Source organism: Eleutherodactylus coqui, chromosome 7 (genome assembly GCF_035609145.1).
Source record: "Eleutherodactylus coqui strain aEleCoq1 chromosome 7, aEleCoq1.hap1, whole genome shotgun sequence".
NCBI lineage: Eukaryota > Metazoa > Chordata > Amphibia > Anura > Eleutherodactylidae > Eleutherodactylus > Eleutherodactylus coqui.
This window is the reverse complement of record NC_089843.1, coordinates 198,646,142-198,672,653: the sequence shown is the minus strand read 5'-3', so window position 1 is coordinate 198,672,653 and position 26,512 is coordinate 198,646,142. Positions and strand designations below refer to the sequence as shown.

Here is a 26,512-nt window from a genome sequence, read left to right as displayed (position 1 = left end):
ACCTTAGCCCCTTCCCCGTCCCGCCTCTTCTCATTGCAAATAGTGCAGAGGGGCGGAGAGGAGGCAGAGAGGGGGCGGTAGCTCAGAGCACTGCTCCCGACTCTTTCAGCCTCTTCCCCCTGCAGAGAGAGACGCTGTATATCGGCCGGCGTGAATACCCGGCCGATATACGGTCATCTGAATGCACCCTAAGGAACATGACCACCGGATTGCTTGTATAACACAATGCAGTAGTCCTGAAGTCTCCTGCAAAGGCCCCTGCTGGCAGTATTTATTTCTATTCTGCTCTCTTCTCAGCTTGTATAATAGAGGCAAATTGACTTTCTCCAGGTACACTTACCTGTACAGTTAGCACATATGGGAATAAATAGGGGCATAGCTAAAGGCTCAGGGGACCGGGTGCACGAATTCTGCTCGGGTCTACCCCTCACCTGCACCCATACCTAAACATTGCTGCATAGAGCTGCAAAACAATTTTACATACATGATCTAGCCCAGAGGTGTAACTTGAAGCTCCTGGGTCCCAATGCAAAACCTGTATCATGGCCTCCCAACTATAATGCTTTATTCATAGTACTAGGCTCCCTATATGGAAAAGAGAAGCCTTATAGGTCCCCTAAGGCTCCTGGGCCCGAGTGCAACTGTATCCTCTATAGCGGGGTCCCCAACTCCTGTTCTCACGGGCCCCAACAGGTCATGTCTACCGGATCTCCTATACTAAGAACACCTGTGGTAATGTCTGAGGAACCGACAATAATTACATCACCTGTGCAATACTGAGGAAATCCTGAAAACACAACCTGTTGGGGTCCCTGAGGACTGGATTTGGGGAACACTGTTCTATAGTTATGCCATTGATTCCAGCCCCTTGTCATAAGCTTTCTAAAGATGACTCATTTTTTGGAATACATGAAAATTTGTATGTAGCGCCTGAGGCTGTTCATGTTTTTTGTTGCATTTTTGAACCACAATTAAAAAAAAACACATAAAAAAACTTCATGCAGTATTCAGTAACCACATGTGGAGTTAAACAATACATGCGGGTTTTTTTATTTTTTTTTAATTGAGTACAGGTTTTTCTGAATCATATACAGGAGATACCCAGGTTGTACCAGCATGGTCCATATCACTATGTACTGGAGATATATAACTTACACCAGCTGTACATATATAAATATATACAGTAGATACCTAGATTATTCCAGCATGCTCCATATCACTATATGCGTTGAGATGTATAACTTATACCAGCTGTACATATGTAATTATATATAGGAGATGCCCAGGTTATAGCAGCATGCTCCATATTGCTATATGCAGGATGTATAATTTATATCAGCTGTACATATATAATTATATACAGAAGATATCCAGGTTATAGCAGCATGCTCCATATCACTATATACAGGGAGATGTATAACTTATACCAGCTGGGTACTGGTGCACCTTGTCTCCACCACAACTATGGGTGGAGACCTGGGATTATCCTGGGGAAGTGAAAGAGTACGCCCACCGCTGGCGATTGGCTACCTTAAATTCCTCCCCAGACTGAAGTTGACAAAGTTGATAGCAGTGCTGCTATGCAAGTTCCCTGCTGGGCTGATTTCTCGGCTGCTAGCGTCCCTGTCAGCCTTCTACCATGTAAGCTCTCCGCTAGCCTTATTTATGCGCTGCTGTTGCGACCGGCGTTGTTGGACTTCCGCCATGTCAGCTCCCCACTCGGCTGCTTTCTCTGCGTATAGCGCTGTGGTTGCTAGCGGCACTGGCCTGGCATCTACTCAAGAAGCCGTCATTGGCGCTCCCTGTAATGTGCTCCGCTGTGACTCTCACCGCTGGTCTCAGTGCGCTCCTTTCTGCTGCTGTGACTCTCATTGCCGGAATCCCTGCAATGTCCCCCTGTTGCTCTCAGCGCCCAGCATTCGTACAATATGTCATGCCGGCCGCTGACTAGAAGCCATCCACGCTGTGTCTCCCCAGCGCCCCAAAAGCCAGGGCAGCTTGATATCCCTGTTCCACACCAGGTGTCAGGCACTTTATTCTACCTCCGTCCAGGTAGGCACTCGCCAGCTGTGGGTGCTCTCTCTAACTCCACCCAGACAAAGCCATGTCTCCACTCACAGTTCTGGTGAAGACCAGATATGCCAGTACCTACCAGCTGTACATATATAATTATATAGAGATGCTCAGATTATACCAGTGTGCTCCATATCACTATATACAGGGAGATGTGTAACTTTTACCAGCTAACAACCCTTTTAAGTATGTTATGGGCTGGGTTTTTATTGGAATGACCTTTAGCTTAGTAGTGGTGTGATAGACATGATAATTATTTAGTATAAAATGTCTATCGCTATTTGTATATAACCCAAATGTATTTTGCTATTGTAATGACTTTCAGCTCTGAGGAGTTCAAAGGACACACACAATCTAATCATGGTATTTGCTAGCCAATGGATGGGTGATGTATTTGCTCTAAATACATCGAAGTTGCTCAACCAGTTTCTAAGAAGTTAAAGGGCCATAGTGTCGTGTATATCCTGTGTGTTTACCTAGGCCCCCTTCCACTCTTCAAACACAAGCTAGTTAAACACATCTTGTCAACTACACAGAATTCCTTAAGGTTGTCTGCATGCTAAAGAATACAAAGTCCATACTATGGCGGACGTGAGAGAGGGTGGGCAGAGAGGTGGGCAGAGAGGTGGGGGATTCTGTATGATCCGACAAATGAGAATCCTATATGTTACTGATGTAACCTGTTGCACGCCCATTGTGTGTCTGTACAATAAAAGGCCCTGTCTGGCTGTTTCTGGACGGAGAGCCATTTTTAACATGAGATTCATACCTTGTGTTTGACTTGGTCAGTGTGCGCATACTGCTTCCACACAATTTGGAAAGCGACAAAATACCCCAAAGCCTGCTGGAGAAAACCGTAATCCAGCACAATTGGAGTCCCTGGGTGAGCGAGTGGATCTGTGAGGTCACAGCCTGGAACGTACAGAGATCGGCAGATGGCACGCAGAACTCAGGGGCCCGAAAATCTACAGAACACGGTAAGATTGCTTTATCTACCTGTGTCAAAGCTGGGTTCTGACTGCTTTTCTGCCTGTTCCTGAGCCAGACTGGACCTTCACTGAAAGACAGGTAATAACTCTAGTTCTGTCCACTCGGGAAAATCACCACGTTACCTGTCTAGGGGTATTTTGTACGCTGTGTATGCTGTTATGTCTGAGACGGTTAAAAATTGTGTATACAAGACCAAGAGATAAATTCTGTGAGGGTTAATGTGTCGGGAGGGCGGACTCGGCTGTTTAAGTCTGAGGGAACACGCCAGTGACACGTGCTCCTAGGTAAAACTAGTGTGAGGTTAGGAAGATTTATGATACGTATACTTAACTTTATGATTGAGCGTGTTATGTTCTCATATGTGGAAAGGTATATACGTATGAAGTATAGTCGTGCTTTGTGACGGCTGATTTCTCCAGAATATTATTGAGGTTTTGGTCATTGAAAATAATCGTCAGTCTCTGTGTATAGCTAAATGTCCTGTCTAAGACGTGTACAGGAAGTGCTCTTCGGGATTGCTAGTAGACCTTGGGTTGATATAAAGGTAGATGAGATATATACCTTGGGTTGATATAAAGGTGGATGAGATATATATATACCTTGAGCCGTTGTGGGTATTCTCCAGTAATCCCGTCTGTCTGGTATTATAGAAAGAATGTGCAGTGTTTATTGTTGGGGGGAGGGCTGCTGATAAGAGTGAGCTGAAAGCTTTTTCCAATTAACCCTTTCTGTTTACTTTGTCGTTCCCTGTGTTTTGTAGAATTAATGTGCATTGTAATCTGAGTGGGAAAGAGGTTATATGGGAAGGATTTGAAGAAAGCAGATTTTACAAGAGAAACAGTACTGTGTGCAGAAACTTCGAATAGGCTAGAATAAGCAGGTAGCATAGAGTTGAGCAAAGTGAGCAAGGCCAAAGGTCAGAGAGCTTGTCATCTGGTTGCTGAAGGCAGCAGAGTTTACTGAACATGTAGAAATGTTATACAAAGAGAAGGACCAGGAAAAGTTGCAGAAAGAAATGTTAGGTCATGGACAGGTAAGATAGGTTGTAGAAAGTTTTCAGAAGATGAGCAGGAAGCCTAGCAGAAAGAAATGTGTTTTTAGATTGCTAGAAGGAGGTATAATGTAGTTAAGAGATTGAAGAGGGGAAAGCATGTAGGGGGGTATGTGTATTGCTTATGAACAATGTAATGTCTTTGTGTTGACTGCGGCCCCTCCCTGTAATGGCGGCCGTGCTTGCAATGTTTACAATCCAACATAGTGTGACTCTGCAGTAAATGTAGTGAGGCCTGCCCCCACCCTGAAGTTACTTCCCCCCATGTGCTCACTTTCAGGGTGTGTGATGTTACTTCCGGTCCCTCCCCATCCGGGACAGGACCTGGCCCCGCCCCTTCCTCCTCCAGCAGCCATCTTGCCTCACCTGGAAGTGCTGCTGCCCCTGGCCCCGCCCGTTCCTCCGGCAGCCATTTTGCCTCACTTGGGAGATTTGTAGCCCCGCCCCTTTCTGCCTCTGGCGGCCATTTTGCTGCATTTGGGAAGCCTATATTTCCCAATGCCACTGTATCCAGTGCTAACATCATGATTGTCTGAAGTAAGGTTTTGTTTGACCAGACTTTGTTACGCTCCAAGATGTGGCCACTTTGGATGTGTGATAAGTTCAGGGAAACAAACCTTTGTGGAGATGCAGCTTGGGACATAGTAGATGACTAAGCTGGTTTATAGCGCATGGAAGATTGGAGTTGATGCATGGGGGGCAGAGGCCGGGAATACATGACAGGGGACGCTCTCTCATGTACCCAGGGGCTCTGTTTTCCACTGCCCGCTTCTCCAATGGATGCTCAGACAGATGATGTTATGGAAGGCTCCTACAGATGGAATAATTTCCCTATAGTCACCCAGCAAACTTTTTTCACGCAATTTGGTGAAGTAATTTAACTTTTTATGTGAAGAAAGAGGGATTGAATTGCCCAGAGTAGGATGTTAAGTCATCCGTATTCTTTAGTTTTTCTTTAAGCCTTTTGTATATTCTAGTGTCAGTCTACACTGAAGCTATAATTATATTCCGACAGGAGAGTAAAAGCTAAACGCTGGCCATACCCTGAAATACTATTACACTGGGTGACGTAAAATTTGAATTGTGTGGCGCCCCCTTGTGTTAAAAAATGCTAACTGCGACCTGAAATAAAAAAAAATTTTTTTTAAGGAGATTTTCGCTCAGACTTCGCTGCATACAATGTCACCTTGACCTACAAAGTGCTTGTTTTTGTGCCTCTTGGTTTACTAGTTTGAACGCAATGACTCTTTTTCCATTGAGTATTGCGGTTCAAAAGGGGGGAGGCATAGGTGATCTGGGTCATAGATGATCTAGGTGTTGTAGATCAGCTATTGGGTTTGAAAAAAATAAATAAATGATTTTGTGCTACAAGGTTCCGAGCCATGTGAAATAGAACATCAGCACGATTATTTAGTACTAATTCAGTAAGAAACTGCAGATATGCAAACAGTTACCAGAACCCCTGTTGATAATGCATATGTTGAGCTTTTTGCAGATGGTACCAGGGTGAGGATTGATGACTCCACATCGGATATGCAGTGGTCACACAACAAGATGTCCTAGAAGCAGAAGCTCTGCCTCCGCATGTCACAGTACAATAAGCGGAATGGAAGGCCCTCACTGAGGCGTGTAGAGTGGCGAGAGGTAAGACCGGCAATTCTTTACACTGACTCCTGGTATGCATTTGGCATAGCTCATGATTACGGCCCAATATGGAAGGCCAGACAGTTTTTTACCTTAGCAGGACAACCAATTGAGAATGGTGCAACGGTACAGAGTCGCATGGAGGCCCTGCTTCTACCTGACAAAGTTGAGAGTTCGCACCGATTCCTACACTGGAGAGGCGAGAGACGACACCCTCGCTGACAGCGCAGCAAAGGCAGCGGCCCTCAAGCCGTGGAAGAAAGAAGAAAGATACTGACAGCATGAGTCAGTGGTAAAAAAACTTTGGACATTGACAAAAATTTGGACTTTGATATGCTAAAGACTTTTACAGTTACAAGCCAGCAAGGAAGGAAAGAATAAATGGACTAATATGGGAGCAGCAGAAACAGGACAGCGTGTGGTGAACAGTCAACAGCACTTGCCCACCACAGTTCCTGTATCCCATGATGGCCCAGCTGATGGACGGAAAGAACCACCTAGTAAAGCAGTAATGACGACGACGCTTGAAAGAGGTTGGGCGACTTCTAGGTTCTCTGTAGCTGCTGCATCATTTGTCCGGTTTAGCATGATCTATGCCATGGGTAAGTCAGGGCAGAAGTAAATTTGCCACACCACACTTGCCGGGACCACTCTACCCATTTCAGGGATTGCAAATTGACTACGTTCAGCTCCCACTTGTTGGGAAGTAGGAATACGTGCTTGTTGTTGATGTCTTTGCAGGTTGGAGGCCGACCCTGTTACCAAGGTAAACAAGTAGGTAACCGCAAAGAAGCTCATGAACGAGGTAAACTGTGAATATGGGGTACCAGAGGTGATTCAGAGTCAGACAGAGGTATAAACTTCGCAGGTGAATGTAACATGTCATGTCTGCTCTGGGTGTATCCCAGGCCTTTTACATACTGTACCACCTTTAGTGTAGTGGAAAGGTGGAGAGACGTAGTGGCACGCTAAAAGTAAGATACTTAAAAATGACGCCACTTTGGAAAGACTGTCATCCAATAGCCTTATACAGTGTTAGATATGAACCCAGGGGGGATTATACATTATCTCCCTACGAGATTGTTTGGGCTAGCCCCAAGACTAGGTCGTTACTATCCTCAGTAGTTACAATTACAATCTGATGTGTTGACTGAGTATGTGATTTCCGTTGTTAAAGAACTAACCAAAGCCTATGCACAGGTGTTCTCTTCCAGACTCAGAGGCAGACACTGGGACACATATCTTGCAGCCTGGGGATTGGGTGTGCATCAAGAAGTTCCCCAGGAAGCACCCTCCTGAGCCCCGATTTGATGGCCCCTACCAGGTGCTTCTGACTACTGCCACAGCTGTGAAACTAGCCGAAAGACTTACATGGATCAACGCTTCATACTGTAAGAAAGCTTCAGATCCGGGAGACCAGTCTTAGTTGTGCCAAAGACGTTACTCTGGTTAGGGCTAGTGAGAGAGGAAGGTAGCAACTGGAATCCTTAGTCGGAAGAATATGGGGGTATGGTTACCTTCTAGTATAACTCGTCCAATGCTCAAGTAGCCGCATATTCCTTCGACTATTGTACTGTGGTCCCGTGTCTAGGCGCAAGATCCCACCGCAGGCCAGATTTAGCTCAGTCCAGCTGGTTATATGACTTATATACCCGGGGAATACAATATGTTTGCGCCACTGATAACGTCTGGGGAGAAGACTGCCGTTATTGGGGATTAGTGGGATGGAACGCAGGAACAGACTAGTCCTATAAACCGCGAAGTGCCTTAAATAAGAAAAATAGGAGCGGGAAATCCCTAATTAGTCGTATAACCCTCCTTGAGAATAATAAGGACAGCAGGTATTGGAAGGCTGAACTTAGTATGTTGCTTGGTTTTAATGCGGTTTTTACATTAACCATGGGAGATCCAAGCCCGGGGGACGGGGAGACTTATAGTCTGGGGACATACCGGTACGGGAGGATAGATCCCTTAGGGAAGTTTAAAATAAGGGGTATGGTAGATGCAGCCGAATGGAAGCCTTCACTTAGTCCCGTGCCCATAATTAACCCCCTCCGCCGTAAGATAAAGACCTTGACGAACATGATGATCATAGCCGACCCTACTTTTGAGGACACCTTGACAGTAGCGACTGGCTACTCTGACCAGAATCTCTGGTTGGAGTTGATGAGGTACAATGCTAACAGGAGCAACAAGTCTAACTGTTGCGTGTGCGGTAGTGCCCGACTACACTCGGGGATGGTCCCCCTAAATCTCCCTGTAGATGCTGAAGAGTGGTTTATTAGTCTCTTCACGAACATTTCCGCTAATTACACTGTCCGTGAGAAATGGAAGAAGGAATACTCTATAACTACTTAAGTGTTTTGCACCGGAGAGAGTATTACTGACTACCCTGGAAACTACACCTGCCAGGCAAATAGGCAGGGTGGAGGGAGATTTTTGGGGAACTCACCAACGGGTATTGCTCCTCCTACAGTATGATAGGAGGGGAATAGATGCAGAATCAGGTCCAGTCCTTAGGAGACGTTTACTGGCTTTGTGGAGACATGAGGTAGAGGACCCGCCTGGAGGGTAATTGGACAGGGGAGTGTGCCTTAGTAAAGCCCTTATGCTCCTCCACATCCTGTCAGACACCAACGTTTCCCTTGTTTGAAAAAGATGAAGAGCCAGTTCCGATAATGCCAACCACATGCGCTACCAAAGAAAAAGGAGAAATGTACTAGTACTGCGCCTGCCCCGATCTCCTAAGATGGATTGTCAGTGGAATTCCCATTTGCCTAGGGATAGTGCAGAAGACCTTAGGTTCCGGCGAGGGCACACCCTGTGGGGTGTTAACTTGTACAGATAGAGGGTATGGATGCCCGGAAATGAGCCCAGGGAATCCATGGCCTCCCTCTGAGGTGAGGTAGGGATCCCCCCCCTCCTAGGAGTAGGGACTTACGGGCAGTGGGAAAACCCTGACGCAAGGGTGAGGCGACTTGGACGTGTTCACCATTAGGACTATCTCCAGGAGGGACATTGGTGTGGGTGAAGATTAGGGAGTCCCACGCCGTGCGTACCTGTGCACGCTACTAGTATTGTAACATTATACTAGAGCAAGAAGAGAGACCCCTGGTGGTAGTTTTGATCTACACGTGTACATTGACGTCATGGGATAGCCAAGGGGGGTACCTGACAAGTTTTAAAAATTAGAGACCAAGTTAAAACTAGATTCGAGTCCACTTTCCTGATCATTAGGGTAAATAAATGTTGACTGGATTAATTATGTTTATTATAATTAGCAGTGGTTTATAAATTATACTAGAGACGCCTTATAGGGACTAGTCGACCAATAGGACCTACCTCGACTATGACTTTTTTAAAAATAGAATGGCCTTAGAGACGACTTTAGCTAAAAAGGGGAGTGTCTGAAAGATGATAGGGGAGACTTGTCATACCTACATCCTAGACGACACGTGACCCGCGGGTAAAGACGCACTTGCCATTAAGAAGCTGACCGCACTAACTAAAAAGAGCTAACTTTTGGGACCAGCACTCGCCATGGATGAGCGGGTGGTAAAGGATCCTGGCACAGACGGGCGTCGCTGTTGTATGTGAACTGATGGTTACCTTTTCTGTTCTAGTCCGCTGTGTTATCCCCTGTGTCAGAGAGACCTGTGAAACTGATGCTGGAAAAGCCGCTCCCATCATGAGTTTGCTGGATGCATCCCCAGAAGGAGTGGACAAGTCCTACACCCCCTTGAAGACCCTAAAACGAACCTTCAACGCGCTCCGGTTATAGGCTCATGCGCAGAAGACTGTGAAAATTAGATAAAGAATTAGAGGATAGACATTTTAAGGGGGGATTGTGATAGACATGATAATTATTTAGTATAAAATGTCTATCGCTATTTGTATATAACCCAAATGTATTTTGCTATTGTAATGACTTTCAGCTCTGAGGAGTTCAAAGGACACACACAATCTAATCATGGTATTTGCTAGCCAATGGATGGGTGATGTATTTGCTCTAAATACATCGAAGTTGCTCAACCAGTTTCTAAGAAGTTAAAGGGCCATAGTGTCGTGTATATCCTGTGTGTTTACCTAGGCCCCCTTCCACTCTTCAAACACAAGCTAGTTAAACACATCTTGTCAACTACACAGAATTCCTTAAGGTTGTCTGCATGCTAAAGAATACAAAGTCCATACTATGGCGGACGTGAGAGAGGGTGGGCAGAGAGGTGGGCAGAGAGGTGGGGGATTCTGTATGATCCGACAAATGAGAATCCTATATGTTACTGATGTAACCTGTTGCACGCCCATTGTGTGTCTGTACAATAAAAGGCCCTGTCTGGCTGTTTCTGGACGGAGAGCCATTTTTAACATGAGATTCATACCTTGTGTTTGACTTGGTCAGTGTGCGCATACTGCTTCCACACAATTTGGAAAGCGACAAAATACCCCAAAGCCTGCTGGAGAAAACCGTAATCCAGCACAGTGGGACGCAGCACTCCTCCCAGTCCAGTATGGGATTTTCCTGGTTTCCCAGTCAGCTCACCTGTCTCTATTATGGTGCGTTCACACGAGCTCATAAACGGCGCGTTTTTGCGCCCAATCGTATAAACGTGACCATCTGAGGCATTGGTTTCCAATGTATTCGTTCGCACGGGCGATTTTACGGCGCGTAAAAACGGCAACCCGAAAAAAAAATGGAACATACGTGACCGAAATACGCGCCAACGCATATTCGATGGCCGAAAAGATAGTTTGCAAAGTAGGAACAAACGATAATACGCTTTCTAGCTCTGGTCATGATCGCCGAAAAACGTTCTTTCCGGCGATTATACGCTGCGCACGTCCGAACGTAAATACGCCTACGCTCGTGTGAACGCACCCTTATGCTGGTTACTGGGATATAAAAGACTGCAAGCGCTGGCAGACTGAGTCAGAGCCTGGGAGAGAACACAAGGCCACTGTGAAATGCTGTTAGCTGGCAAATGCTGTATGTGATTGCTGGGTGAGCAGAGTGTTGTGTAGTTAGTGCCCAGCTGTCCAGGTGTTTTATTATTGTTTATTGCGCACAGTCTATGTGCTATGGGGGGGGGGGGGGGGGGGGCAATATATGGAAGCGTCAAATTTATCAATCTCCTGCAACAATATGATAATTTTGGGGCATTTTGCACTGGACAGGGAAAAAAATGCACACCAGAAAAGTGGAATCACGATTTCCTATGATGATAAAGTCCCATATGCTGCCCTCAAACATGGGCCAGATCTATGAAATGGTCTTTGTTGCCCAGGGCAACCAATCACAGGGTGGCTGCGAATCACGTCTGATATTGCGCTCGCCAACCTGCATTTTTTTTTTTTTTTTGATCAAAACCGATTTGCATAACTTGGAGGAAGTAGTGATTCTCCGCTCGGCTGTCGGCCCCAGCGGTTGGTCACGGAGTGTTTTCCATTGTTTTCAATGGAAAGACCTTGCATCACGCGCACCCAGCACGTGGCGCAATGCTGCCACCGCTGCACTGAAAACAATGGGCGATGCGAGCGCTCGCATGGATAGGATTTGTTTCCAGCCTCGCTCGTGTGTACATGGGGTTCATATTTCGTGCAAGATTTAAGCGTGATTTTCTCATGCATGTTAAAACCTTATGGTGCTGCGGACAACAAAGTCTGTCTTTCTTTAAGGGTGCGTTCACGTAGGCAAATGCGTATTTCGGTCTGTGAATATGCAGCGTCGCTTTGCGTTTTCTTGCCCATCTACAGTATTTTTACACAAATAAATAAGAGCACGAAATAGCGTTCATTTGTTCATAAATACGCTGCGAATACGAAGGCTTCCTGCATATTTTGCGCTCTTACACCCATTGATTTCAGTGGGCTTTCATGGAGCGTAATACACACTGAGATAGGATGCGCCGCGTAGTATATCACGTGAAAAAATGCGCTCAGGTGAACAAGCCCATTGCAATCAAGGGGTTCTATTCAATGCGTAATACGCTTCGCAAAAACGCCCGTGTGAGTGAGGCTGTGTCATAAATCTGTCTCCTACTCATGGCCACGGAGTTGATAACGCATCAATAAATCCAGATGTCCAACAAGCGTATGCCAAGGACGCAGCGTTTTACCGCTGTGGAGCCGGCGGGTGGAAGGGATATTGCTGTGTGGGGCAGCGATCTTTCACTGCCACGACTGCGGATCTAGCGCACGTATCTCACACGCGCCGTCATGTGCAGCTTGAGGTTTGCTTTTCTTTTAAATTACCGTCTGTCGCTTAGCGATGGTGCGTTTAAACGCCACACATTGCCAATATAATTATGTATGTTCGGTGTTTATGCGCCAATGGATAACAATAACGCTCTATCACGTGGTAAAAAAAGGACGCAATGCGTTTTTTATGCGCAAAAAAAAAATGCTAGTGTGAGGGGGTCAATGAAAATCACTGCACTTTTATTTACGCCATTCACTGTGTATTATATGTGCGTAATACGTGATGTTCGTGTGAGGTGGCCCTCACTAGAAGTCTATATATATTTATTAAAATGTGATAGAATTAACATGCGGGACACAAATGACAGCTTGCTGCCTAAAATGGTCGTGTTGCACAGTGACGGGACTACATTTCCCATGTTTCCACAACGTCTTCCCTTGGTCGCCATCTTGGAACATGGTACGTCCTTCCTCTGAGCGGCCATTCCAGCGTAGTTACGCTGTGACCGTACCAAAGATGGCCGCCGCGGAGTCTCTGCTTCTGATGACGTCACACGCGGCCTGTCCTGCGATTGGTTGGAATCTACTACTCCCGCCATTCAATGAAAAGTGACCGTTGAGTGAGGAGAAAGGCGCTGGAAGCCGCCGAGTTGTGAGACGCTCAGGAGTTGTGCAGCATGGCGACCCCCGGCCGCCCGTCCCCCGCACGGGGAGCCTCCACGCCGCTCTCCCCCACCCGCATCACCCGGCTGCAGGAGAAAGAGGAGCTGCGGCACCTCAACGACCGCCTGGCCGTCTACATAGACCGGGTGCGCTCGCTGGAGCTGGAGAATGACCGGCTGATGCTGAAGGTGTCGGAGAAGGAGGAGGTCACCACCCGGGAGGTGAGTGCCCGGCCCCGCCCCCTGCCGGGCGTCAGACAAAAAGTGCCAATTAATGTAAAACATCCGTTAAAAACGGGCAGAAAACGGATCGGAGGAAAACGCTGATTTCCGTTTTTACCCTTCATTCTTTAAAAACTTTAACGGATCTGCTAAAAGCCAAGCGCAGGTGTGAGGGTGGCCTCTAGGGGGCGTGTTTCAGTCTGCAGATGTGCAGTGTATCTGCAGGCGGCACTCTTGTCTGCCGTTTTTCTGCTTTTCGCCAGTTCCAATTTTATACACTTAATACGCACACAATGGTTTTGGCGTTGTAAGACGTCGCGGCCTCCGCTTCCTGCGTGTGACGCACGTACGTGTTTTTTTTTTTTTTTCTTTTAACGTGTCTAAAAGTGCAATACATAGCTGTGAATGGGCGCTGCGCTGGTGGGGGCAGGCCGCCTGCGGGAGATGGTGGTGTGGGTATGCCACCCATGGGCGGTGTGATGGTGGCTGCGGGTCAACCGCTGGAGGTGGTGTGGGTATGCCGCCCATGGGCGGTGTGATGGTGGCTGTGGGTCAATTGTTGGAGGTGGTGTGGGTATGCTGCCCATGGGTGGTGTGATGGTGGCTGCGGGTCAAATGCGGGAGGTGGTGCGATGGTGGTGAGGCTATGCCACCCGTGGTGGTGGCGGCGGGTCAACCGCTGGAGGTGGTGAGGGTATGCCACCCGTGGGTGGTGTGATGGTGGCGGCGGGTCAATTGCTGGAGGTGGTGAGGGTATGCCACCCGTGGGTAGTGTGATGGTGGCGGCGGGTCAATTGCTGGAGGTGGTGAGGGTATGCCACCCGTGGGTGGTGTGATGGTGGCGGCGGGTCAATTGCTGGAGGTGGTGAGGGTATGCCACCCGTGGGTGGTGTGATGGTAGCTGCAGTTCAACCGCTGGAGGTGGTGAGGGTATGCCACCCGTGGGTGGTGTGATGGTGGCTGCGGGTCAATTGCTGGAGGTGGTACGACGGTGGCGTGTTGAAGTGTGATCCATGTGGCTCCCTGATGGTTTTCGCTGCAGCCCCCCTCCTTCCATCTCTTTAGCCCCGAGCGTCCTACCTTGGAGGGTGGACAGACTTTGAATCCAAGATGGCGCCTGCTTTCTGTGCTGCCCCTCCGCCAAGCTCTGGCTGCATTATCCAGAGAGTGGAGGGCTGGTCCTCCTGCGTCTGGGGCTCGTCACAGGCCACAGAATGTCGTGGAGGGACGGATTTGGCCCGCAGGCCTTTAGTTAAACACGTGTCCTTTAAAGCCTCTCCGCACCTTTAAAGGGGTTGTCCCGAGGCAGCAAGTGGGTCTATACACTTCTGTATGGCCATAATAATGCACTTTGTAATGTACATTGTGCATTAATTATGAGCCATACAGAAGTTATAAAAAGTTTTATACTTACCTGCTCCGTTGCTGGCGTCCTCGTTTCCATGGTGCCGACTAATTTTCGCCCTCCGATGGCCAAATTAGCCGCGCTTGCGCAGTCCGGGTCTTCTTCTTTTCTGAATGGGGCTCCGTGTAGCTCCGCCCCGTCACGTGCCGATTCCAGCCAATCAGGAGGCTGGAATCGGCAATGGACCGCACAGAAGCCCTGCGGTCCATGGAGACAGAGGATCCCGGCGGCCATCTTCAGCAGGTGAGTATGAAGACGCCGGACCGCCGGGATTCAGGTAAGCGCTGTGCGGGTGGTTTTTTTAACCCCTGCATCGGGGTTGTCTCGCGCCGAACGGGGGGGGGGGGGGGGGTGGGGGGGTTTAAAAAAAAAAAAAAAAAAACGTTTCGGCGCGGGACAACCCCTTTAATGAATGTGTTTTTGGGAATGAGGACTTTTTGTAGTTGGTTTTCATAAAAAGCTTCTGTTTGATTTCCGCGCCTGTTTGGTTTTCTGAAGAGCTGGAGGCCTGACGTGTTGGCAACTTTTGTCAGGTAAACTGAGGGGTTGGTTCTTGTCTGCTCCCCGGCCGTGACCCTGCATGCACTGCCTCTACTGAGCTATTCCAGAGGGCTGTATGATCAGGAGGGCAGGGGGCTGTATGACAGTGCGGGGGATGGTGGAGGAGATCAGGAGGACAGGGGGGGCTGTATGACAGTGTGGGGGATGGTGGAGGAGGGCAGGTGGCTGTATGACAGTCGGGGGATGGTGGAGGAGATCGGGAAGACAGGAGCTGTGAAAGCTACTATTACAGAGAGCTGTATGATAGTGTGGAGGAGGGCAGGGAGCTGTGAATGCTACTATTCCAGAGGGCTGTATGATGGTGTGGGGGATGGTGGAGGAGATCAGGAGGGCAGGGGGCTGTATGACGGCGTGGGGGATGGTGGAGGAGATCAGGAGGGCAGGGGGCTGTATGACGGCGTGGAGGAGATCAGGAGGGCAGGGGGCTGTATGACGGTGCGGGGGATGGTGGAGGAGATCAGGAGGGCCGGGGGCTGTATGACGGTGCGGGGGATGGTGGAGGAGATCAGGAGGGCAGGGGGCTGTATGACGGTGCGGGGGATGGTGGAGGAGATCAGGAGGGCCGGGGGCTGTATGACGGCGTGGGGGATGGTGGAGGAGATCAGGAGGGCCGGGGGCTGTATGACGGCGTGGGGGATGGTGGAGGAGATCAGGAGGGCAGGGGGCTGTATGACGGCGTGGGGGATGGTGGAGGAGATCAGGAGGGCAGGGGGCTGTATGACGGCGTGGGGGATGGTGGAGGAGATCAGGAGGGCAGGGGGCTGTATGACGGCGCGGGGGATGGTGGAGGAGATCAGGAGGGCCGGGGGCTGTATGACGGCGCGGGGGATGGTGGAGGAGATCAGGAGGGCCGGGGGCTGTATGACGGCGCGGGGGATGGTGGAGGAGATCAGGAGGGCCGGGGGCTGTATGACGGCGCGGGGGATGGTGGAGGAGATCAGGAGGGCCGGGGGCTGTATGACGGCACGGGGATGGTGGAGGAGATCAGGAGGGCCGGGGGCTGTATGACGGCGCGGGGGATGGTGGAGGAGATCAGGAGGGTAGGGGGCTGTATGACGGCGCGGGGGATGGTGGAGGAGATCAGGAGGGCAGGGGGCTGTATGACGGCGCGGGGGATGGTGGAGGAGATCAGGAGGGCAGGGGGCTGTATGACGGCGCGGGGGATGGTGGAGGAGATCAGGAGGGCAGGGGGCTGTATGACGGCGCGGGGGATGGTGGAGGAGATCAGGAGGGCAGGGGGCTGTATGACGGCGCGGGGGATGGTGGAGGAGATCAGGAGGGCAGGGGGCTGTATGACGGCGCGGGGGATGGTGGAGGAGATCAGGAGGGCAGGGGGCTGTATGACGGCGCGGGGGATGGTGGAGGAGATCAGGAGGGCAGGGGGCTGTATGACGGCGTGGGGGATGGTGGAGGAGATCAGGAGGGCAGGGGGCTGTATGACGGCGTGGGGGATGGTGGAGGAGATCAGGAGGGCAGGGGGCTGTGAATGCTACTATTCCAGAGGGCTGTGTGATAGCGTGGGGGATGGTGGAGGGGATCAGGAGGGCAGGGGGCTGTATGACTGTGTGGGGGATGGTGGATGAGATCAGGAGGGTTGGGGGCTGTATGACTGTGTGGAGGAGATCAGGGGGGCAGGGGGCTGTGAATGGTGCTATTACAGAGGGCTGTATGATGGTGGAGGAGATCAGGAGGGCAGAGGGCTGTATGACGGTGTGGGGGATGGTGGAGGAGATCAGGAGGGCAGAGGGCTGTATGACGGTGTGGGGGATGGTGGAGGAGATCAGGAGGGCAGAGGGCTGTATGACGGTGTGGGGGATGGTGGAGGAGATCAGGAGGGCAGAGGGCTGTATGACGGTGTGGGGGATGGTGGAGGAGATCAGGAGGGCAGAGGGCTGTATGACGGTGTGGGGGATGGTGGAGGAGATCAGGAGGGCAGAGGGCTGTATGACGGTGTGGGGGATGGTGGAGGAGATCAGGAGGGCAGAGGGCTGTATGACGGTGTGGGGGATGGTGGAGGAGATCAGGAGGGCTGTATGACGGTGTGGGGGATGGTGGAGGAGATCAGGAGGGTAGGGGGCTGTGAATGCTACTATTTCAGAGGGCTGTGAGATAGTGTAGAGGAGTTCAGGAGGGCAGGGAGCTGTGAATACTACTATTCCAGAGGGCTGTGTGATAGCGTGGGGGATGGTGGGCGGGATCAGGAGCGCAGGGGGCTGTATGACTGTGTGGGGGATGGTGGATGAGATCAGGAGGGCAGGGGGCTATATGACTGTGTGGAGGAGATCAGGAGGGCAGGGGGCTGTGAATGCTACTATTATAGGGGGCTTGTATGATAGTGTACAGGAGCGCAGGGGGCTGTATGCGGGGAATGGTGGAGGAAATCAGGAGGGCAAGGGGCTGTGAATGGTGCTATTACAGAGGGCTTGTATGATAGTGTTGAGGAGATCAGGAGGGCAGGGAGCTGTGAATGCTACTATTCCAGAGGGCTGTATGATGGTGTGGGGGATGGTGGAGGAGGGCAGAGGACTGTGAATGCTACTATTACAGGGGCTGTATGACAGTGCGAGTAATAGGGGAGGAGGGCAGAGGGCTGTGTGATAGTGTGAGGGATGGTGGAGGAGATCAGGAGGGCAGAGAGTGCTACTGCTGTAATAAAAATGACTAATTCACTAATGGCTGAATCTTCTGCTCTTAGCAGGAGGGGGGAACATGATTAACAGCTCCTCAGAGAGGATAAACAGATAGCTGTGTAGTATTGAGGGGGTGTGGTTATGCTACACAGCCTCTGAAAGAGGAGAAAAGAGAGGGATGTGAGCTTGTGCACATTCATGAGAGGAATCAACTGATCAGTGCTGGGAAAGTGAGCCAGAAACCTGAATGTATGAGAGCCTGCAAACCATGTATGAGGCTTTCTAAATGCATGAGAAGGAAAACTCAGTGCAAAAAAACAGATAAGTATATATATATATTTTTTTTAGGAAGAACTTGGGCTACATTCACACAGGTGAGTGTGATATTGGGCCGAGAAACTCTCAGGCTAGTAGGTGGGGGTAAAAAGGTTAACTAGAGGCGCCGTTAAGTTTGAATGAATGGTGGAAACGACTCCAGTTTTATAGTATAAATGCCTGCCAAATGAACGCTATACGATCACTGTGTCGCACACGCGCCTTGTAAAACGACCTTTAGGGCTCACTCATACCAGCCTGTTTTGGCTGTGCCAGGATAACTGGCTAAACAGTGGGGGTTCGAATGCTGGGACCCCCACTGATCACAGGAATGGGGGTCTGGTTGGTCCTTGAATGAATGAAGCAGAGGTCGGGTTGTCGCACTGCGCCACATGTGATTGAGAGCGTAGAAGATTCCCACACCAATCAGCTAGTTATCCCATTGATGGGGGGGTTGTTGTAACTGGTATACCCTTTAAGCACCCATAGCCTTTAATAGTGCGTATTACGTGCCAAAATAGGGCAGGCAGGGGGTTGGTTTTTCACATGTGTAATATTCGTGTCTGAATGGCCCAATGAAAATCGGTGTGCTTAAGCCCTGTGTAGCGATGAGTCCACCAGCCATCTTTTGAGTGATCATCTGTGTGTCTGAACGGGCCTTTACTTTGTATCTAATTTTCTGCAGATCCTTCCTACGGTATCTACTACACATGGCGGGGCGTGTCCTGCTATGTAACTTCATACCCGCTGGATTCCTGATCATGTGGCTTTTATTTGTTTTCAGTAAAGCAGTTCTATTTTATGGCTCTTTAAGGCCCAATGTCCACCGGCGGGTTTGATTTCCTGAACCCGCACGGGAGATCCACAAATCAAGCCCCCCCCATAGAGGAGCATGGGGCGTCCGCAAATGGATTAAAAGCATGTGGATTTGATTTGCGGACCTTTTTGATCTGAAAAACAAATTGCGTCACGCTCTGTTTTTCTGTGGATCCCGCGGGAATGGCTTCTATTGAAGTTAATGGAAGCCGTCTGATCTGTGGCTCACCTGCAGCTGACACTGCGGACGTGCCACGGATCCCGTGTGTGGGGGGGGACACGCACCTGTACTGCGCATGTCTGGCGCGCCATAAGGACTATGCACAGTACAGCGAACCCGCAAGTGGTGGGATCCGCGCAGACGCCGCTGCCGGTGAAATTGGGTAAGCAGGGCTCACTGGGCGCAGGCACAGAATCCGGGCGTGCCGTAGACATGAGGCCTAACGATTTACAACCTCCTTTTCTGTGTTTAGGGATCCACAGTTATAGATGATAGTTCCATCTCTTGAGAACGTATTTTCCCACGGCTCTTTTATAAATCCACAACTTGAAAGTCGAGGTTTAATAAGTGCGACATAATTAGACAGGTCGCTCTGCTGGGCGGGACAGACTGTCTTTTCTGCTGTGTTTCCCCGTAGGTTCCACCCCACGTTTATAACCTCTTACATGCAGTGCTGAAAGATCTCGTGCCGCCACATAAGCAGATCTGTCCCTTTTGTGGGCCGAGTCTCTGCGCTCATCTGTGTACATGCGGGTCAGTGAAATCACGGCAGCGCAAGACTTTGCAGTGCTGCATGCATGACCTCTAATACGCCTTACAAGAAGAGAGGGGTGGAGTTGCATGGAAGTCTGCGGAGAAGAGACGTCCGGCCCCGCCCACTGGACTGCTCTGTCTAATTTCTATGCTGTGCAGGAATTTTTTACATTGGTTCTCCAGGTTTGGATTTATAAAGAGCCGTGGGAAAATACGTAACGCTGTGCTTGGTTCAGTATGGTAAAAAGTGCTGTCAGGTTCCCTTTAAAATGGTCGAACTGAAAGAAGCCGCACAGAACAGAACCGTGCGGAGAGTGCGATACATAAAGTGTGTGAGGGTCGGCCCAACTAATCAGATAAAGAAGTAGTAGATGTGGGTATAATTGTATCTTGACACCACCAGGAAGTACTGGTGGAGACAAGACTGACGGGGGTGACGCCCCCTGATGCTGATTAGGTGGAGAGAAGTGTTTGCAGCAGGTCCTGGCAGGTAACTATAATCTAGGTGCTTCCTGTGCATTGATTGTTGCGTGGCGTGAATGCTTGGGTTAGGGATGCTTTTCCTTTTAGCCTTACGTTATTAGTTGCAAATACTTCCATGTTACAGAAGTATTTAGATGTAATAATGTAAGGCTTAAAGGAAAAGCATCCCTAAGCGTTCACCCCAGGCAACAATACACACTGCTGCTAGGACCTTTGTGACGGCAGACAATTGGGAGCTGTGGGTGTGAGAGGGGCGTTCCTCCTGTCAAACCCCTAGCTTCCGGTGGCGTCAAGAAACACTAATACCGTAGATGTGCTCAGGAGCCCATGTGCCATCGGTGTTCACATATTCCTATGTTATAGCACATCTGTCAGCGGAGTGTGTTAGAAGAGCAGCATATTACAGCTACAAGTTCTGATGGGACAATCCAGCGGATATAGCAGTGTTTGTGAGGACCGCGCTCACAGGCTGCTGTGCATCACATTGTATATGTCCTCCACAGACGTGTGCCTGCTGCACGGATACTCTTCCAGTCTGCAGAGAGCATCCCACCTAGTTATGTCGTTGCTTTCAACTTGTCTATGGACTTTTCACGTCACACTACAGGAAAAATCCACATCCATGTGAACAAGCCCTACAATTTTAGTAATAGTCTTGACCCCTGAGACCAGGGCTCCTACGTCTGAGTTGGATTTTTCTCCTATTTGGGGCAGGGAAAACCTTATAAAAGAACTTTCCTTTTTAAAGGCCCATTAGACACAACGATCATCGCTGAAAATTTGCTTAAAAGCCGTCTTTTGAGCGATAAGCATCGTGTCTAACTGCACTTGCATCGTGCAGTTTTCGTTAAGCTGTTGCTCATCGTCGTCTTTCAGCGTGCCGAAAGATGATGATACTATTCTTTCAGCTGTATCCCGCTCCCTGAACACAGTGGTCCAGCTGTGTTCTGCATACCCCGCTCAAAGCGCTCCGCTGTATAAAAGCTGGGCGCTCCAAGCAGAGAACAGCTGGATGCAGAAGACAAGCAGCCCCGCTTGTCTTCTGCATACCCCGCTCGGAGAGCAAAGTGATCGCTCAACGTTTCAGCGATCACCTTGCGCTTTATGGCATGCAGCGATAATCGCTCAAGACCTCTTTTGAAACATAAATATTCTGTCTAAAGGCCCATTTAGACACAACGATTATCACTCAAAAGCCGTCTTTTAAGCAATAATCATTGTGTATAACTGCACTGACATCATGCAGTTTTCGTTAATCAGTCGCTGATCATTGTCTTTCAGCATATACTATTGTTTCAGCTGTATCCTGCTCCCTGAACACAGGCGGGGTATGAAGAACACAATGGTACAGTTGTGTTCTTCATACCCCGCTCGGAGCGCTTGGCTGTATAACAGCTGGGCGCTCCAAGCAGAGAACAGCTGAATGCAGAAGACAAGCGGCCCCGCTTGTCTTCTGCTTCCCCACACTTGGAGCGCTCGGCTGTAAAACAGCCGGGCGCTCTAAGCAGAGAACAGCTGGCTGCAGAAGACAAGCGGCCCTGCTTGTGTTCTGCATCCCCCACTCAGAGCGCAAGGTATTCACTCAACGTTTGAGCGACCACCTTACGCTGTAAATCCACATAGCGATTATCGCTCAAAAGATATCTTTCGATCGATAATCATTGTGTCTAAATGGGCCTCAAATGTGCCCACCTTTCAGTTTTCTGCCGACTGGTTTCAGTTCTGCTTGAAAACCATTGTTCAGCAGAAAAGCTGATAAGCAGGGCCGCATGCTGTGTTCTGCCCGTGGAGAGCTGATTACAGCTGATAACATTGTATCAGCAGTTTTTAGCTGTTGCCCTGCCTACAGAACAGCTAATGAGCAGGACTGCATGCTGTGTTCTGCCCACGGAGAGCTGATAACATTGTATCCGCTGTTTTCAGCTGTCAGCCCCGCCAGCTGAACAAAGTAAAAGTTATCAGGAAACAGAGGGAGGTCTGTTCCCTGATTACAGCTCCCGTCGGCTTACACGCTGCTACTTGGTACTAAAAGGCATTAGAACCAAGTACTAGTTTATGCAAAATATCACTCAAAAGCCATCTTTTGAGCGATCGTCTTTTCAGTGTAAATACACCCTATGGGTAAACTCAAGTTTGGTAGTTTAGTTGCCGGAATGTCTCTGACCGTTTCATTCATCTGACTGAAGCTTAGGGAACTTGATAAATATGCTGCAGAAACAATTCCGATGAGTTCAACTGATATTGTCACAGACTCCTGAAGCAAGTCTGCCCTATGTGACCATACCCGAAATGGGTGGCTTAATCCATACAAGCCCTTCTCTATAAAAAAAAAAATGGCCTCCCCATCAATTAGCTAATTGCTGCATTTTCCGATTGACATCCCCCTTCATTCTGTTCTGTTGGGTACTGAGTGGGTGCAGATCTGGGATGCCCCTCTTGGTACTAATTCTGTATATTTGTTTTGCAGGTTAGCGGTATCAAACTGCTGTATGAATCTGAACTTGCTGATGCTCGGAAAGTATTAGATGAAACTGCGAGGGACCGAGCCAGGCTACAGATAGAGCTGGCCAAATATCGGTCCGACTTTGATGAAGTATCAAAAACGTAAGTGCGCATAAGTTTAGCTTCATGCTTCGTATCAGATATACAGTTTGCAACACCCAGTCAATATTGAAATCACTGCTGATACATCATTGCGTATCCAGGGTTCATTATCCTATTAAAAATAGTGCAGCAGACTGAGGAATGAGAGCTGAGCTGTGACTGTTTGCTATGTGTCAGACCGCTTCATGAATCTCCCCCTTTGTTTATAGTTAAATCTACCCCATAATTATAAACCTTTTTTGCATTTTCACTTATTGAAATAAAAATTTTCTATCCTCAGTTATTCCAGGACTAAGGCCTCATGTCCACGGGGAAAATCAGATCCGCTGCAGATTCTCCATGGAGAATCTGCAGCGGGTCCCTCCTGCCCCGCGGACATGAGCGCCGAAAATAGCAATTTAAAGCATTTACCTTTCCGGCGCGGGCGACGAAGCTCTGCTGTTCCTCACGGCCGGATCTTCATTTTCGGCCGCCGGATGAATTCCTTACGCCGGCGGCACGTCGCCGGCACGTCGTCGACGTGCCGCGCGCATGCGCCGGGCACATCCGCCGAGCCGAAGCAAGGGAGATGCGGCCGTGAGGAAGAGAAGAGCTTCGCGGTCCGCTGCGGGTGAGTAAATGCTTTAAATTCCTATTTTAGGTCTCCGGATCCGGACGGCTTCCATAGGCTTCAATAGAAGCCCGCGGGAGCCGTCCCCGCGGGAGACCCGCATGAAAATGGAGCATGGTCCAGATTTTTTCATGCTCCATTTTTTTTTAAATCACTTTTATTGACGATCCGCGGGTATTTATGTACCCGCGGGTGGTCAATGCATCCCTATGGGATGCGGATCCGCATGCAGGAAATCCGCTGCGGATCCTAAATCCTATTTTCCCCGTGGACATGAGCCCTAAATGTTTAGAATGGCGCCACCTGCTGGTTCGATCACCAGATATTCCTGGACTAAATGTTTAGAATGGCGCCACCTGCTGGTTCGATCACCAGATATTCCTGGACTAAATGTTTAGAATGGCGCCACCTGCTGGTTCAATCACCAGATTTTCCAGAACTAATTGTTTAGAATGGCGCCACCTGCTGGTTCGATCACCAGATATTCCTGGACTAAATGTTTAGAATGGCGCCACCTGCTGGTTCAATCACCAGATTTTCCAGAACTAATTGTTTAGAATGGCGCCACCTGCTGGTTCGATCACCAGATATTCCAGGACTAAATGTTTAGAATGGTGCCACCTGCTGGTTCGATCACCAGATTTTCCAGGACTAAATGTTTAGAATGGCGCCACCTGCTGGTTCGATCCCCAGATATTCCAGGACTAAATGTTTAGAATGGCGCCCCCTGCTGGTTCGATCCCCAGATATTCCAGGACTAAATGTTTAGAATGGCGCCCCCTGCTGGTTCGATCCCCAGATATTCCAGGACTAAATGTTTAGAATGGCGCCCCCTACTGGTTCGATCCCCAGATATTCCAGGACTAAATGTTTAGAATGGCGCCCCCTGCTGGTTCGGTCCCCAGATATTCCAGGACTAAATGTTTAGAATGGCGCCACCTGCTGGTTTGATCCCCAGATATGCCAGGACTAAATGTTTAGAATGGCGCCACCTGCTGTTTCTATCCTCAGATTCTAGGACTAAATGTTAGAATAGCGCCACCTGCTTTCTCTAGTGAAAAGCTTTTCTATGTGCGGGCAACCTCAGTAAATGTTCCAAGGTGGTCACATCTACTCGGTCCTGCTTCTGTGCAGTGGCGTGAAAGAAGCAAGAATGGGCAGGTGGAACAATTACTGAGCAGGGCACATCGGACAGCAGGTGGCGCTATTCTAACATTTAATCCTGGAATATCTGCAAAATAAAAAAAAATTAAATTTAATACAAATCTTTGTTTTTAGAATTAATGGCTGGATCTTAAATCTGAGTGTTCACACAACGTTTGCTCATTTAACAGCATGTGTGTCACCAACCATGTGATTATGCTTGCGTTAAAAAAAAATATATTTTAATCTTGCCACTGAGAATCAGGTCTGAAATGCCTGCCCCTAAACTCAAACTGGGTACAAACTACAGCCAAGCAGCGGCCGATGAGGACCTGGGACTTAACAACTTGTAATACTGCTGCCTCCATTGTCTGAGCGATGTAAAGTGTTATAAACCACTGCAGTCGTCTTTCCTAACTTCATAACCAGAACACAGAGCTGTGACTCCATAATTACTATTGCCAGCAAATTAACCATTTCAGCACTGTACATTTACATCGCTGCTTGCTGGGCTTTGTGTAGCAGCGACATAAATCTGTAATTCACTGAGCAGGTGACTTGCATCCTCCAATTGGATGGAACAAATAGTTACTAACAGTCTGCGGTCCGGGTCCTGTTGTTGGGAATTAATTGGATCAGGTGCCGAAGACGTCATCAGAGTGACAGCCAGTCGGGAAAGTCTGTAGAAACCAACTATCCTGGCATTTCAGTGCTGTAGCAGCCTCTTCCCTGCTCTCCTATCATTGTGAGATCGGAGCAGAGAAGCTCCTCTTATTTAAAGAGGTATTCAGAGTTACTGATTTTTATATAGTTTTGAGCTCTCCTTGCCCGAAACTATATATAATCAGTGTGGCACCAGACCATCGCTTTGGCAGTCAATGGCCAAGGCATCTGACAGGTGACTCCAGCAGGCCTGGTGACGTCATGTCAGCTTCTCATGTAGAAGCCTTGAGGCAGGTTTATGGGACATGGCTGAGGATGCCCCTGACGTCCTATTAGCTGCAGTGGTCATGTGTAAATAACCCTCCAGCCTGAAGTAAATGGACTGGGGCAGCAGCAGCAGTGGGTGAGTGCACCCCTCAGACTCCGCTGTGATGGGAGGACAGTGCGACACTTCTGTACACTGTTGTAGGTCAATAGTCGTTTGCACTACTTCTGACCTCCCCTTCTTTACGTGCTATAGAGGAGGGGAAAAATGTCTCTGGTTGGGGTTTTCTCCCAACCTGAGTGTCATGGCATCCCTGGCAGGCTCTTGTGGCACACCAGGAAGTTGTGGCACCCTGGTTAGGAATCGCTGATGTAGCTAGGCCTACACTCTGTAGGCCAATCTAATGCTGCAGATTCCATCAGTAACTTGCTGTGCTTCCTGCTAATGGATGCTCTCTACCTGTTTTTCTGTCCCAGTAGATTTTTTTGTCATGCGTTCATATAAATATTTTTTTCCCATCCTTTTCAAAATCTTGTAGTTTTGCTATAATATATTTATTTTTTTCACCCAGCCTGAAGAAAAAAGATGCCGACCTGCTTCAAGCCCAGCAGCGTAATAAAGATCTGGAGGCCTTGCATTACAGAAGTGAGGCAGAACTTGGTGCAGCACTGGAAGGGAAGCGTAATCTGGAAGCCGACTTGGCTGATCTGCGGGCTCGACTTGCTAAGGTATGCTGCCATTGTAACCATTTGTAGGTGTTTACCTCTTTTCAGGTCCATACCCTTTTTTTTTTTTTTTTTTTTTTTTTGTTAGCCTAAAAAACCTTTTCTGTCGTAGCCATATGAGGGCTCTATTATGTAATATGTTACACGGTTTTCCAAATGTATGGAAACGCCTAAATGAATGAAAAACGATGGTTTTGCAAGCTGTTCTGTATGCGGCATGTTGCTAAGGAGAAGAGGGAAAATCTTAGAGGGGCGGTGTTCAAAACGGTGGCCATTTTGAAAGCTGCTATGTTGGAATGAAGTTGATCTTTTCATATGGAAAGGAGTGCATGTGACATATGTATCCGTCAGAGAATTTGATGGGGAATCCAAATTTGTGCTTGAATGTCATGTACCTTTTTATTCCTGCCAAAGTTATTGATTTCCCGTGACATGGAACACAAGGACGATCCACTACAGGATGTGCTCTGTCCTCTCTGTTGTTTATTATCATCTAGCCTCTCCTCTTCTCTCCTTCATACTGCATTGAGAGAAACTCTTCAGCAGAGATGCTTGCACAGGCATCTAGGATCCGCTCTTGCATGTGCGCCACACTCTGGGTTTTCACTACGTGAACCATGCACTTGACATCAAACTGTGTGGTGAAGTCCAAGTTGGTGAGATCCATCGAGTGCGGGGGCCACTCCACCGGGCCACAACGC

General features: G+C 48.9%; 1 protein-coding gene and 1 long non-coding RNA gene across 2 annotated transcripts in view; both read left to right on the top strand.

The window, feature by feature from the left end:
* Positions 1-2,316: 2,316 nt before the first annotated feature.
* Positions 2,317-10,134, top strand: LOC136573080 (uncharacterized). Its single transcript, XR_010785849.1, has 2 exons — positions 2,317-3,607; positions 3,642-10,134. It is a non-coding gene; the product is annotated as an uncharacterized lncRNA (long non-coding RNA).
* A 2,415-nt stretch (positions 10,135-12,549) lies between these two features.
* Positions 12,550-26,512, top strand: part of LMNB2 (lamin B2) — a 48,480-nt gene continuing 34,517 nt past the window's right edge. The window contains exons 1-3 of the mRNA XM_066574237.1: positions 12,550-12,837; positions 22,269-22,405; positions 25,658-25,814. Coding sequence (XP_066430334.1) covers positions 12,631-12,837; positions 22,269-22,405; positions 25,658-25,814 — 501 coding nt within the window. The 5' untranslated portion in view covers positions 12,550-12,630. The remainder of the gene's footprint in view (positions 12,838-22,268; positions 22,406-25,657; positions 25,815-26,512) is intronic.